General features: G+C 35.3%; 1 protein-coding gene across 1 annotated transcript in view; it reads left to right on the top strand.

The window, feature by feature from the left end:
- The window catches only part of l(2)k01209 (uridine-cytidine kinase-like lethal (2) k01209), a 154597-nt gene that overhangs the window by 62380 nt on the left and 75570 nt on the right, over positions 1-16647 (top strand). Inside the window, exon 6 of the mRNA XM_090371459.1 lies at positions 4623-4812. Coding sequence (XP_090227585.1) covers positions 4623-4812 — 190 coding nt within the window. The remainder of the gene's footprint in view (positions 1-4622; positions 4813-16647) is intronic.

The raw sequence follows: 16647 nt of genomic DNA, 5'->3' as shown, positions 1-16647 counted from the left end.
TAGTGATGAGAGATAAAAGTATGCTTGTATCTCACGTATGTAGTATTTAAAAAATAGTTAATATATATTTTTTGTAGTCCGTGGTTTCTACCTGAAATATAAAAGTGGTCGGTGGTTTCCACCTCAAATGTAAAAGTTGTCCATACTGAAAAAAGTTTGGGAAATGCTGGTTTATAGAATTTTGTTTATGGGAATTTCCATGCCATGATTTACAGCTTGTTTGGGTACCTAGTTATATAGCACTGGTACAGTATGTGTGATCTTAAGGCATCAGCATTACAGTTCTTTTTCATTGGTTATAAATTTCAGAAATGTGCTTGATGTTGTCATGCAAGTATGAGTTTCATTGGTGTTCATTTCTGTGATATTTGTTTGCAGTCTTCTCTTTTTCTGTATGATTGAGTGCACTATACATTTAGCATTATTTTATGAACATTTTCTACGGTGCTAACAAAAGAAAGAAGTTAACCATAATTGCATAAAGATTTTACTGTACAGTGAGAAGAGAATATTTGTTATTGTCTTTTTATATTAAATTAGAGTGGCTAAATATGCCTGCTATTGAGTGTATATTATATAGAGTTAAACATATTACAAAATCCCATCTTGGGACTGAGGAAAATAAGTTTAGCTGTCATTAGTATTAGTTGAGGCATATGATGCAATAAAGCAAGCTTATACATCATGAGCCAAAAAAAAAAAAAAAAAAAACCCTTCCCATTTCACCCATCCTGTCACTCCAAATGTTTGTCTAGTTCAGCTATAAACTTCTACAACAACAGATGGAAGTCTGTTACAGCAATCAAGCTACTCACTGGCTAAAGGCAAACTTTCGCACATCTATTCTACAATCTATAACTGTCTTTCCTCAGTTTGAATCTATGCCCCCTCAGGTTCTTAATCTGAGTAAGCAGAAGTATTCTGTCAGCATTGAGCCTGCTCAAAACCATTCAAAGCCCTATACACCTCAATCAGATCACCTCACAGGTCCTTGTCTCCAGATGCTGCAACTTGCAGAACTTAAGCCCTTTCTTCATAAGTGCACCCCTTTGTTCCTCTCACCAGTCTTGTTTCCCTTCTCTGTACTCATTCTAGCAACTCTACATCCTTCCTAAAATGGGGCCTCCAGACCTGTACACAGTACTCAAGGTGTGGCCTGACCATTGCCTTATATAAAGGCAATGGTCAGGCCACAATCTTGTTTTTTTTTTTTAGTTGGGGGATTGTTTTGTCTTCCACTGCACTTACTGTCTTTTAGTTTCTGGGTCAGAATGCAACAGCCAACTTTTATCACAATAATTTACAGTACTCAAAAAGTCTGGATCTTCTACATCTTCACAAACTTGGAGTCTTCTCATTCTTTAATCTGCAGTCAATATTTTTGGTACACACTCTTCTTATACTTAAAATTTCAGTTAAAATTTGTCTGTTTCTTTTTCCATAATGAGTTATGATGCAACCATTGTAATGTTTAAATGACAATCACTTCCAATCAATATGCTTACCCGGTCCATATTTTCATCAGTTTTCATGGATACCAAACAGCCTAGTCAATTATTTTCTTCTACATTCTCTCTTCCTTCTAAAAATCGTTTATGCCATTCAAACATGCAACACAGTATCTTCCCCAGAACTCATAACTTTGTTAGCATTTTCTTTAGTTTTACCACACTGGCAGTCAAGCCTGTAGCCAGAGTTCACAAACCTTTATGGGGGGAAAGAGGTTTCAAGATTTAATTTTAAGAAGTTCAATATTATAATTATATGAATTAAAATTTAAACAGCAGGTTCTTAATGGCAAATTTTCATAATCTATTTTTGGTGGCTTTCCAGATGTTTTTAAGTGTGGTTCACAGTGTACAACTTCCTTCTTTATTTAAATAATTTAACACCACTTTAAGATGTGTTAATTTAATGGTAACATATGTTAAAATGTACAGAGTATTTTTCCTGCAATCATATTTGTTATACTTATTACAAGATGGTTGTTTGAGAATATTAATGTTTGGTGCATATATTATCCTCTTCACATTGTGCCAGTCATGTACAGCAAAACCTCCATTAATAAAGGTCACTCCATAAGCAGTGCAGACAGGCTGCTAGAGCAGTTCATGGAGTTTTATCAATGATATATAAGAATTTTACTAGAGAGACAAGGAGGTGACAATCCCCCAACTAAAAAAAAAAAAAAAAACAAGATTGTGGCCTGACCATTGCCTTTATATAAGGCAATGGTCAGGCCACACCTTGAGTACTGTGTACAGGTCTGGAGGCCCCATTTTAGGAAGGATGTAGAGTTGCTAGAATGAGTACAGAGAAGGGCAACAAGACTGGTGAGAGGAACAAAGGGGTGCACTTATGAAGAAAGGGCTTAAGTTCTGCAAGTTGCAGCATCTGGAGACAAGGACCTGTGAGGTGATCTGATTGAGGTGTATAGGGCTTTGAATGGTTTTGAGCAGGCTCAATGCTGACAGAATACTTCTGCTTACTCAGATTAAGAACCTGAGGGGGCATAGATTCAAACTGAGGAAAGACAGTTATAGATTGTAGAATAGATGTGTGAAAGTTTGCCTTTAGCCAGTGAGTAGCTTGATTGCTGTAACAGACTTCCATCTGTTGTTGTAGAAGTTTATAGCTGAACTAGACAAACATTTGGAGTGACAGGATGGGTGAAATGGGAAGGGTTTTTTTTTTTTTTTTTTTTGGCTCATGATGTATAAGCTTGCTTTATTGCATCATATGCCTCAACTAATACTAATGACAGCTAAACTTATTTTCCTCAGTCCCAAGATGGGATTTTGTAATATGTTTAACTCTATATAATATACACTCAATAGCAGGCATATTTATTGACTGCAATAAATATGCCTGCTATTGACTGCAGATTAAAGAATGAGAAGACTCCAGGTTTGTGAAGATGTAGATCCAGACTTTTTGAGTACTGTAAATTATTGTGATAAAAGTTGGCTGTTGCATTCTGACCCAGAAACTAAAAGACAGTAAGTGCAGTGGAAGACAAAACAATCCCCCAACTAAAAAACTAAAAAAAAAAAAAAAAAAACAAGAATGTCAGAAACTAAAAGTGAACACCATGCTTGGTATTTTCTTTGATGTCAATGGAATTATTATGGCTGAATATGTCCCTCCAAATCACTGTCAAACATACTACATTGAAGTTCTGACAAGGCTGTGTTAAATAATTCTAAGGAAGAGGCCTGAATTGTGGAAGGATGGTTGGATGCTCCATCAAGACAGTGCTCCGGCTTGTAACATGCTCTCTGTTTGCCAGTTTTTGGCCCAAAAAAAAAAAACACAAATCCATGTATGTGAATATGCACTCTATTTGCCAGACCTAGCTCCTTGTGATTTTTTTTTTCTCTTCCCTAAAGTGAAAAGTGTACTTAAGGGAACCCATTTTCAGTCCATTGAAGATCAGAAAAAAAAAAAAAAATGATGGAAGTGTTAAAAGTGCTTACAGAAAATGACTTCCAGAAACGTTTGTGTTTGGAAGGAAAGTATGGAACAGTGTGTGCAAGTCTAAGGCAATTATTTTGAAGGGGATAACTTGTAAGGTATGAAATATTTCATTATATTGCAACAGCCTTGTTACTTAATAGCCACACATTTTTTGGAAAATAAATCTTTTTTTTTTTTTCTCTAAATGCTCATGAATTACTTTAAACACTTTAAGATAATTGTGTACAAATTAACAATTTATATTATTACAATTACTGGTACTTAACGACATAAAAAATAACACTAAAACCAGTTCCAATTTTGCCAAGTGGCATGCACACTTTAACCTTAAAGCTTATTTTCTTCCTTTCTATAAGACTCCCAGATTTCTTTGATTTTTCTCAGCTGTTTCTAGCTCAACACAACATATCCAGTTCTCTTATTTCTTTTAAAAGTTATGTGCATATAGCACCCTCTGCATTCATGAACATAAAAGCTCAATTCAGTTCCATATAGTTTAGACTGCCATTACATAAGGAGTTAGTGAAGAAATATTTGAAATTCTTACATTTAAAAAAGAATAAATTAAGTGGTTTACTAGTAACTGTAAGCTTTCTATATCATTTTTAGATTCTAATAGAGATTTATGTTGTGGATTATCTGATAATTACTCAATAAATACCTGATAATTACCTTTTTATTATTGATCTCAGTCATTTGGGTTAGGGTTAGCTTGTTTTACATAGACATGTTGAACACATGCCAGTTAAATAAAGCCATTAGAGAAGTTGTCAAAGCTAGTAATACAAAATATAACTTTATATGACTCATTAACAAACAAAGGAGCAAGTTCTCCATACTTTTTATAGCGTGCAAGGGTCATGCCTTCAATGACCTCAGCCCAAAAAATAAAATTCATTTTGATTCTGTTTACTCAGTCTTATGAAATAAAAAAAAATATATTTGTAGAATCTTCCTGTCCAGTTCAAATTTCTCTGGGCTAAAGAATTTCTTATCATTATTCTCTCTTTTAATGTCGAAATCCATATTCTATATTTCTATAGATAATTTAGGTGATTCATATGGAATACAATGATTAACTTGTGAATTTTATTATCCTTTCTAAGAAAAGTAAATTTTTTTTTTTTTTTTTTTTTTTTTTTTAGATGATGGACATGAAGGTATTCATTGATACTGATTCCGATATTAGACTAGCAAGAAGACTTAAAAGGGATATTATGGAAAGAGCAAGAGATCTAGAAGGTGTTCTGAAACAGTATGAAAAATTTGTAAAACCTGCCTTTGATTATTATATTGCACCTACTGTAGTTCATGCTGACCTCATAGTTCCCAGAGGTAAGATATCAGTTTTATGAGGGATGATTAAAATGCAAATATTGGATTATATTTTGAAGTTGAAATTGTACCTGGGAATGTTTGTGTTACGTATGTTAAATTATATATGTAAACTATTTTCCCACTTAATTCCTTTGCAACTTGACATTTATCACAAACATGCTATAGCATCTGAGTGTACAGGTCACCATGATGATGGAAATTAGTTCTTCTGTTTATTTTCCTCCACACTATCCAACTTCTCTTAAATCTTTAGCCTTTTACAGAATAAACCCCCTTTCCTCTAATGCTTGCTGGATCCCATTGATCTATACCTTCTCTGTCTGTAATTCTAGCCATTTTAGTTAAAGTTCTATTTCCCATCCTTTCTATGTTACCCAAATAATCTGAAGTTTCAATGGATGTTAATTACCCCAAGTTTTTTTTTTTTTTTTTTCTCTCTCTTATTTCCTTATTTTTAATATGATCTTCCCATCACTTCTACCTGTTAGCTCCATTTATTTTTTCTAACTCTGACTGTTTCCTAACTCATTCTAATTTTTTGATTCAGGTTGGTTTAGAAATGTTATAAATAGCAAATTTCTGTTGTGCTTGATGAGCACAACAGAAATTTGCTGAAACTTTAGAAACTTTGATGAGTTTGTTTAATTGGCTTCTTACATTTCCTGCTTTATTTATTCTATTTCTAATTTTCTATCCTTGCTAAACACTGCCTAGATACACTAAGAATGTGTGGTTTGCACAAAATTTTGGCAGCTTTTTATCGTTATTTAACTTAATTAGGTTTCACTTTTAAAAATTTTCTAAACTATCTCAGTACATGCAATTAATATTTGTGACCAGTTACTATTCTTTTTTGTTTCTACTCCTCTAACAGAAGAATTCTGTTACCTTTTTTGTTAAAGAATTCTGTTACCTTTTTATATCGCCTTAAACTGGATCACATGCACAGACTTTCATCACCCAACTTTCTGTGTTAATTTTTACCCACATTTCTTGGGCAATTAAACTTTCTTAAAAACTTTTCCCAGGCAATTAAACTAAACTAGATCTAAAAGCTGTTGTTGAAACTAGTTTATAAGCTAATGCTGTAGCTCTGTATATTCATCCTCTTGGTTTCTGAAACATGATATTTTAGTATCACGATGACTCAATTCTTCTGCTAATTCCACTTTGCCATTTCAGCTTCTAACATTGTATCCACCTTGATGTAAACATTAATTTGTTTAAAAACTCATTCCTGAAATTTTTTGGTCTTGCCTTTATTAACAAATTATAGTTTCCCCATTTTCTTTAAAGGAGTATGTTAACTTTATATATAGTGTTTCATGAAATGAACGTGGCTCTATAACTACACTTAAACAGTGTTGATATATCTGGGGCTGTGTTGTTTATTAACTAAAAATGTGGAAGCACCTAAAAGTTAAGAACTTATGCTTCCATAAAGGTGTATGTTTAACTTTTTCATGAATATGTACATAGATCTAAGTTTTTCATATATGAGCTCTGGGCAGTGTGTATTATAGGTTTGCATTTTTCAAAGTAATTTCAAGTATGTTTCATGTAATGTCAGTTTATGTACAAATTGTAAACAATAGATAAATTGTAGAGGATATTACAGTTTTAAAATAAAAAAGTAACAACAAGTTTATTTTTTTATTTATTTTATTATATTTGTCATAAAAAATTTAAATTAAAATAAATTTTGAATTTTTAACAATTTTACTCTAATGCTGGGCAACCAAGTTAAAATAAGGACCAGGTTTAAATTAATATTTAAAAGCATATACATACAAAGTATGTATATGCTTTTAAATGGACTCTGGGGGACTCTGCTAATAACATTAGGCCACGAAGAGCAGTGCCCATTAATAATCACTCTGTCTTCTTCCACTTAACCATCCCTTTATTCATAGCAGTAACTTGTCCTTAATACAACATTTCTCGAGTTTATACAGCAGTCTTTTGTGTGCAACAGTATCAAAAGCCTTCATGAAATCAAAGTATATATCAAAATTATTTTTTGCATCCAGTTCCTTGGTCACTGTGTCATAGTAACCTATCAGATTGGTTAGGCAAGACTGCCCCTAAACAAATCCATGCTGTGGCTGCAGTATAATTGCATTCCTCTCCAAATGGTCCTGCATTACGTCTTTAACCAGTGACTTCATTATCTTCCCCGGAATAGACAGTTTAGCTAACTGGTATGTAATTACTCTTGTCACCTTTTGATGCCTCTTCATGAATTGGGGATACATTTGCACATCTCCAGTCCATAGGGACCTCCCCTGAATCCAAGGATGCTCTGATAATTATGGCTGAAGGCTTACCTCCTTTGCTGCATCTTTTTAATATGATTGGTTAGATTTAATGTGAAAGTTAAATCTAACCAATTAAATTTAATATGAAAGTCTTTTCAGTTATCACAAACTTAGCTCTCCATTGGAGTTTGATAAACTTATGGCACCCCACCCCTAAAGAATTCCTTATATGTGACTATAGATGCAAAGTACAGTAAGTGGCAGTTATAGTGATCACGTTTGCAAATTAAATTTTAATACTAATAAACGGCAATTCTAATAAGCAAAAATCGACAAATATTATCCACAGGCTATAAAAATAAAGAAATAAAGCACTAATTTACCCTTTATTACTAGAAGTTTATTACCTATTAAGTGATACGTGAAAATTGAAAGAATATTATCCACAGGTTAGCAAAATAAATAAATTTATACTTGCGTACATAGCTTAATTAATATACATGTTAATTAAACATAGCACTTTGTAATATGATTATAATTCAAAATAGTCACTTATTTTAGATTGTTTTTAATTATATATTATTAAATTAAATTATTAATTTAATATTAATACAAATTATATATATAGGGTGTCTCAAAAATACACGGCATAACTTCAGGAATGAGTTCCTCATATGTAGACAATAAAAATATTTTATATCAACATAGTTCCGGAAATGCATGGTTTCCGAGTTTTGAAGGTCTGTCTATGACACTTAACTTTTCACATCACCTTATAGTAATTGTTCAAAATGTCTACCTTCTGCCTGAATACAAGCCTCACATCAACATCTCATGGACTCGCGAAGATGATGCCAAATTCCTGGCATGTTTCGTATTGTCTCCCAACCTGCCACAATTCAATTGCGGAGAGTTTCCACATCAGCTACCGGAGTCGAATACACTAATGACTTTAAATGGCCCCACAAGAAGAAATCTAGTGGGTTTAAATCAGGTGAACGTGGAGGCCAGGCAGTTGGTCTACCTCTCTACTTCATGAGTCATAGATCTTGGTTATCCTCTGTCGGCAGCACGAAGTGTAAAGGTCCCATGTTCACAAAGGCGGCGATGGATATCTTCAAACGTTTTCTTGTCTGGACATCTTCTTTCTGGGAACCTTTCGTGGTACACACACAGTGGATTCCGGTTATTTGGGCCACCAGTTAATCGGGGCAGCCGTTTATTTGGGGTAAATCTTAAAAAACAGAAACCAATCGAGAAAATAGCCAGGGTTTACTTCGCTTAATTGGGACAGGATGCTGTTTAATCAGGGCAGGAGACCGCAGCACTGGAGATTACCCTACGATTGTCTCCGATGGTACCACATGGTTTGGTCGAAATTCTGGAGGTCAACCATAAAACAATAAAAACAATTAACAGTCACCTGTTTATTGGGCTTTTCTGTTAGTTAAATCTATCATAAACAGACAGTAAACTCGATCTTACTGAATTTACGATAATACCGACAGCTGGAATTCTGTGGGTTGTTATGGTGAAAAGTTTTACACTTCCATGAAATCTTCAATCATATAAAAAAATTAATTTTCAGATCTTCTCTTCATTCCTATATTTAAAGCTTTGTAACTCGTTACTTCGTTCTCACTTGCGCATATCGTGTTACTTGCAATTTGTGTGTGCCGTGTTCTTTGTTATTGATTGCTTATCTTTTTATTGTTTTAAATTAACCCCCACCCACAAATGTCAGTGAACAGAAATGTCAACTAGTTCGTATGTACATATCACAGTACGTATTAATTATTCCGATTTTCACGTAGCATTTAATTTTTTAATTGGTAAGGTAATAAAGGGTAAATTTGTACTTAATATATCTTTGCTTTTATAGCCTGTGGATAATATTCCTCCTATTTTCGCTAATTAGAATCGCTGTTTAATAGAATTAAAATTCAATTCACAAACGTGATCACAATGACTGGCGAGTACTGCACATCGTATAGTGAACAGTACTTTACTATAGTGAGTTCATTGTAACGTGATTTGATTCTACAGTGAACTAATTGTAAAGGGGGTACATTGTATTTTTAACTATTTACATGAAACTTCGGATAATTGGGGCAGCTGGTTAATCGGGCCAAAATGCACTAGTCCCGATGTGTCCCAAATAACCGGAATGGACTGTATATATTAATCATATTTTATATGATTATAATTCAAAATAGTCACTTATTTTAGATTTGTTTTAAATTATTACTGCAAAGTCTATAGATTTTTCAATATTGTAAAACAGTCTATATTCACAATCACTTGCACCAGTTTCTTCCAATGTTTTCCTCAGGATGGCTATAGCTTTTAAGAGTTTGCTGTTTTGTAATTGGAATTTGTTCGAGTTCTTTTTCCTCCTCCTTGGCAAAATTATCAGTAACAGACTGGGCAATTTCTTCATCTGCTAAAGCTTTAGTAACTTGCAGATCACCATCTATGTCCACACAATCATTAAACTTCTGTTCACCCATGTCTTCAAGCTTTTCAGCACGATCAGTATCGTGACTTAGTTGACAATTATGAATAATTAATCCACATTTTTTGACGCAGTTGCTAATGCAGATTTTGGAAACTTCATTCCAGGAACTCATTGTCATATGAAGTGCATCTAGAACAGTTATCTGGTTTGCGATATCAGATGATGTTCCCAAACCATCATCTGTAGACTGGTTGATTCTTCTCCTCATATCCGATATATAAAAGGTCTTATAAAGGGTTTGTTTATTCCCTAGTCGAGAGGTTGAATCAGTGATGTGGTATTCGAAGGTAGAAAAACTAATTCAATGTTTTTGAAAGTTGGCTTTAGATGAGCTGGGCAGGTGTCCAAAACCAGCGAAATTTTTTTTTTTGTTTTTCTTAAAAAAAAAAAAAAAGATAAAGTGCAGCCATTATCAACCCACTGCAGGATGGAAGCCTCCTCAACAATTCATGCTGAGAGAAATGGACCATAATCTGCCACGCTGGTCCAGTGCAGGTTGGCAGATCGACCGTATTCAGCAGTCAGGGGCTTGAACCCCGGTCTACTCAAAAAGCGTGTGCTACTTCACTCCTGCTCCTGACCACTCGGCTACGGATCCAATTGCAAATCCCATTTACAAAGATAATCTTCAAATGAAGAAGCTGTCATCCAGTTATTGGCATATTCAACAGACAGTTGTTTTACTTCTTTAAAACATCTAGGCAATTTACTCTTACCTATAACTACCTGCTTCATCTTGATTGTTCCTGTCATGTTGCATGTTAAAAGAATTGTAATCCTGTCTATCACTTTCTCCCATTCAGACGTAGAGGAATTTTTAAAAATCATGCAGTGGTCTGGGACAGCTCTGTAGTACAACCCTTTTTCATCTGTATTAAAAATGTCTTCAGGATTAAAAGTGCTTAACACATTTTGCCAAGAGATTTTCAATCGGTTGTCAGTTGCAGAACCATTGGAATCCTGTTTTTCTTGGTGAAGTTTTTTGTAAACAATATCCTGCCTCACCTTCCATCTTGTCAGCCATCCATCCATTGCCTTAAACTCTTCATGTAGTTTTTCAGCAAAATCATTAGCTTTTTGAAGAAGAATACTACAATTGATTGGTGCATTAAATGAGCTGTCCTGTTTGAACCAAACGAACAGAGCTTCATCTACTGTTGGGCACGCTTCCTTTTTCTGATTTCACTAATCACATTAGTGTTTAATGTGTGATGTAATTTTAATAATTTTGATAAAGATGACCGAGGCACTCCTAATTTTACTGCTGCTTCCTTTTGAGACATTGCTTAAGTTTAATTTGTTGTATGTTTCTATAACTTAAATTTTACACTCAAATTAACTCTTTCTATTCACTGACATTTTTTTGGATAGTAAAATATAAAACAGTAAAAAAGATGAGCCAATCAATAACAAAGCACATAGCATGCATAAATTGGAACTAATACGACATGCACAAGTGAGATCGGAGTAAAAAGTTTGCAAAGTTTGGATATAGGAATGAAGAGCTGATTTCGGTGAAGGAAAACACATTTCACCATAATAACTTAAAAACAGAGTTCCAGCTTTTGGTATTACTGAAAATGCAATAAGATCGAGTTTACCTCCCATTTATAACAGATTGTGCAAACAAAAAAGCCCAATAAACCAAAGACTGCAAATTGTTTTTATTGTGTTATGGATGTGACCTTCAGAAATGTGCTTTAGAAAAATATCACAGAGGCATTCAAAATTGATTCTTATAACCAAAAATATGATTCTAATAAATGGTGAGAGTGTTGTGCATTTTATTGATTTGCATCGGTTCTATGAAATTTGATTCTGTAAAGTGGCTGATTCTAATAACCAGTGTTTACTGTACTTATTCAATTTGTCAGCAGGATCATCAACAGTCAACTCATTGACATCAAGTGGCCCAATGTGGTTGAACCCCTTCCTTCTACTGTTAATATAAGCATAGAAGTCTTTGCTGCTTTTTTTTATATTCTTTACCAGAGACTTCTCATAATCATCTTTAGCTAGGTAAGCTAGTGCCTAACCTCTTTTGTGACTTGATTAGAGACTAATTTATATCTACCGTGGGCCTCAGTTTCACCTGATAATTTATGTGCATCCTATGTACTTTTCTTCTCTGCCACATGCCTCATTAGGCCTAAACCTTGAACAGTATTTCTTAGTTGGTTTGAAAAGCCTAGTAGCTTCTATGATTATTTCCCTGAATGCTTCCCATTTAGAATTTTCTGATGGTAACATCATCAGTTGGTCCCACTATATATAATTTAAAAACTCTCAGACCACTGTAGTCACCTTTACATAAAAAAAAAAAAAAAAAAAAACTGTTCCCTACCCTTGGTGGGAAAGGGAACAGTTTGCTAGTTACTTGATGGTAGTTGCATCTTTAAGTAAATCCCAAATCAATACACTGTGATTTCTGTCACCCAGTGGTTCTTTTATCTCCAGATTCTTAATGCAGGAATAATCAATCAAGAATATTAATCCCTCTTATTGCCTCTGTAACATGCCGCTGTAGAAAATCATCATCCAAGAAATCCACAAAAGTCTTGCTAGTCTGTGAGTGACCAATGCACAAATTCCAGTCAACATCTGAAAAGTTAAAATTCCCCATTATAAGTCATTCTGATTTACTGGCTGACTATTTCTCTGTATACTGTTTGGTATATTCCTCACAGTCATTAGACCCGTAACATACTCCTATTCTCAATTTGTTTTCCTAGTGCTTATAAAGTAAAGTGCAGCCATTATCAACCCACTGCAGGATGGAAGCCTCCTCAGCAATTCATGCTGAGGGAAATGGACCATTATCTGCCACGCTGGTCCAGTGCGGGTTGGCAGATCGACCGTATTCAGCAGTCAGGGGCTTGAACCCCAGTCTACTCAAAGAGCATGTGCTACCACACTCCCGCTCCTGCCCACTCGGCTACGGAGGCGAGTGCTTATATCATACCTAACTGACTCAATGTTGCACTAGTCACCCAAGTACCTGAATAGGCACTTGGGTGCTCCATTCATTTGTATGATATGTATGATATTCAAGGTGTTTTTGAATGGCCTCATAAAACTCTAGGAATATGTTCTGCTGAGCATCGGGATGAAAATAGGTCCAGAAATGCTTCCCTTCCAAGTTAATAGCCTTTTTTCTTTTTTTTTTTTTCTTTTTTTTTTAAGAGTACTGATTACGTTGAACAACAAATTTTGGATCATATCTTTTACGAGCATGAAAGTAAGTTTACTTGATATATTTTAAGGTGCTAAACACAGAAATAGTGTTTAAAATGTCAGATTGGCTCTTGTTTTTGAAAAAAAAAAGTAGTTTTTTTATATTTATAGAAAGTATTTTTTATTTATATGGCAGTAAGATATAGCTATGAATGTGCCATGTATCAAACTTGGCACCTTTTTGCCTTTTGCTTATATTCAGCTTCAGGAGCATTCCCTTTCACCATCCAACAATAATCGACTAACATTGTGGCACTCCATTTGCCTTTGTATCTTTGTTCCATAACTGCGATATCTTGATGGAAATGATCACCATGTTCTTCGCTGATGGCACCACAGTTTGGCAGGAAGATATGAAGGTGTAAGGTGCAAGAAATGCATCTTCAATGACATGTTGCACCCCACAGTTTTTCATAAAGAAGTAATGAGATCTTCCACAAGTTGCCTGTAATTTCTGGCTTTAACATTTTCTAGAAAACCAGTCAAAACATTTTGAAAAGCTTTCCACGCTGATTTCTCGCTATCACATTCAAACTGTTTGTCTTTGAAAAGTTGCCTTATTTATGGACCAATGAAAAAAAAATGCGTGCCTTAATCTTCTCTGTACTAAGTCTTGGGAATTTCTCTTTCAAGTATATGAATGCAGGACCATTCACTTCCAAAGCCTTCACGAAATTTTTCTTGATCCTCTATTTGATGTGGAGTGGTGGTAGCAAAACTTTAATTGGATCTACCAGAGGTTCAAATGCTACATTCTTTATTCTAGGTGTTAATGATTTTTGTTGAGGCAAACTCCTCTTCTCGTAGTGCATATTCTTGGCACTACTATCCCACTCGCAGAGAAAGCAACAATACTTAGTGTAACCCTTTTGTAGTCCTAATAAAATGCCGATTACCCTTAAATCACCACATATCTGTCATTCATACTTCTGATGGTGTTACACCTCAGAGGGTGTTCTCCCTGTTTGCATATGTTTCTTTTTTGTAGACAGCATACACAAGAGGTATTAAAGGCAGCATATTTCTATTGTGTAATAACACAGCCTTAAGGCTAATCTTAGAAGCATCTATAAATAGTCAATTCTTCAGGAAAATGTGTCGTGTTCATGTTCTCTTGTTCATCTTCTGTTTGATAGAATTTATCTTAGTCTTTATTTTGATATGAAATTTTGCCACTTTCACAGAATGATCTAGAAGATTCTACTGTGTAGCCTCAAGGCCAAAAGCTCTGCCTTATTCTTTGACAGTTTGAGATCCCTGATGAGATCATTAAACTCACTTTCTGTAATCTTATGTGGGCCAGAAGGATAAGATTTGGACAAAATGGAGGATCCCTTGATATAGACGTCTACTGTACTTTTTCATGTATATTAAGTTATGTTCATCAGTGCCTTCATCTTAATCAGAGTGTACAGAAAAATGGTCAGGTGGTTCAGGAATAGGTAGTACATCACCGTGAGGTACAGGTAATCATTGTCATCACTTTTCTAATAAGAGGCACCATACAGAGTAACAGTCAGTGTCGTGGTTTGTTGGCTCCTTCCATATCATGAGCACTGCAAAAGACAAAAAGTGTCCCTTTCAATTCACCTATGTATTGAGATTTGATGAGCAGGTAGTGCAGCATATGTATGGGAGCCCACTTCTTGTCCTGGTGGTAGTAATAGTAGTGGCATGTGATGCAAGAAAGCAAGTGTATGAGCTTATGCAGCATCAGCCAAAAAAAAAAAAAAAAAAAAATCACACCATTCCCTCCAAATGCCTGTCCAGTTCCTCCTTAAATTTATTTATTTAACCTATCAACTTCCACGACAGATGGAAGTTTGTTCCAGCAATTAATCACCCACTGGCTAAAGGCAAATTTCCGCACATCTATTCTACATCTGTCTTTTCTTAATTTGAATTTATGCCCCCTTAGGTTCGTAATCTGAACAAGTGGAAGGATCCCATCAGAATTCAGCGTGCTCAATCCATTCAAGGCCTTATACACCTCAAATACTTTGGTCACCTACTTTACATCCAAAGTACAGGAAGTAGGCCTCTTATATGACTTGAATTAAGGGATGCGTTCTTGAAGCTAATGTGACTTCTCCACATAATGTAACAGAAGTCATCTGAACTATTCACACAATTATGGGGCATATTTGTCTTACACGACACACCTACTATGCAAAAAGTAGGATTCTCAGTTAACGGTTTCACAGAGAACAACCATTAACTGAGAACAAATCACCCAGTGCCTAGCCATATTCGAGGATTACTGCAACAGAGTTAGACTCATTTCAGGCAAAACAACTAATCGGGTGATGCAGAGCGAGGTGACAGATGCCATTCACTGTTGTCAACTTTAGCCTTTCTTCGTAAGAGCAACCTTTTGTTCCATTCATTAATCTTGTCCCTTCTCTGTACTCCTTCCAACAACTATACATCCTTCTTAAAATGTGGCCTCCAGACCTGTGTACAGTACTCAAAGTGTAGCCTGATCATTGCCTTATACAAGGGGATAATCACATCCTTTTCCCTGCTAGAAAAATTCTTGTATGTTATTGACAAGACACCATGAGCTACTCTTGCAGACCATCTGCACAGCTCAAAAAACTTCATATCTGACTGCACGATTACCCCCAGGTCCTTTTCATTCTTTGCACCCTCAGTTTAGTACCACATAGTTGATATGTTACTCTGGATTACTGCTATACATATGCAGTACTTTACATTTGTCAATGTTAATCTTCAGTTGCCACCTCTTAGCCCATCTGCCCAGCTTTTCTAGATCCTGTTGCAATAGCTTACTGTTATTAGTGTCATTAACAACACTGCCAACCTTCATGTCATCTGCAAACTTAGACATTAAACCTGATATTCCATCATCAATATCATTAATTAATACAGAAAACAACAATGGATCCAACACTGAACCCTGGGGAACTCCACTAATAATATTAGTCCACGAAGAGCAGTGACCATTGATTACCACTGTTTTCTCCCACTCAACCATCCATTTATCTATAGCAGCAATTTGCCTCTAATGCTACACTGCTCCAATTTGTGCAGTAGTCTCCCATGTGCAATGGAAACAAAAGCCTTCCTAAGATCCAAGTATATGATATCAAAATTATTTGCATCCAGTTCCTTTGTGACCACATCAGAGTATACAGTCAAATTCATCAGACAAGACTTCCCCTTAACAAACCCATGTTGTGTGTGAACTATAACTGAAATCTTGTCTAGATGATCCTGCAGTGCTTCTTTAACTAGTGCCTACATTAATTTCCCTGGAACAGAAGTTACACTAACAGTAATTACTTGTCACCCTTTTAACTTCCTTTATGATTTGAGGTTATATTTGCACATCTCCAGTCCATGGGTACTTCCCTCGAGTTCAAGGAGGCTCTCATAATTATGGCTAAGGGTTTGCTTACTTCCTTTGCTGCCTCCTTTAATATAACTGGTTAGATCCCATCCACCCCGGGTGCCTTTCTTATGTTTATCTTCAACAATTTCTCTTCCACTTTACTCTCAGTTATTACATGATTATCTATCTCACTGCCAGAGTTTAATACGCATCTGGCGTCCCCCCCCCCCCCCCCGAATAACTCCTCGTGTGTAAATGTAGATGCAAAATACTCATTCAGTTTGTTAGCTATCTGAGCAGGATTATCAACAGTTGAACCATCGATATCAAGTGGGCAATCTGATTCATCCGTTTCCTTCTAGAGTTTACATAAGTAAAGAACTCTTTGCTGTTTTTCTTTGCATCCTTTGCCAAAGATTTATCGTAATCTGCTTTTGCCTGCCTTAACCTCTTTTGTGACTTGATTA

Source organism: Mastigoproctus giganteus, chromosome 4, assembly GCF_048544385.1.
Source record: "Mastigoproctus giganteus isolate SK-2022 chromosome 4, ASM4854438v1, whole genome shotgun sequence".
Taxonomy (NCBI): domain Eukaryota; kingdom Metazoa; phylum Arthropoda; class Arachnida; order Uropygi; family Thelyphonidae; genus Mastigoproctus; species Mastigoproctus giganteus.
Note: the sequence above shows the minus strand (reverse complement) of the source record. Positions and strands in the feature narration are given on the sequence as shown.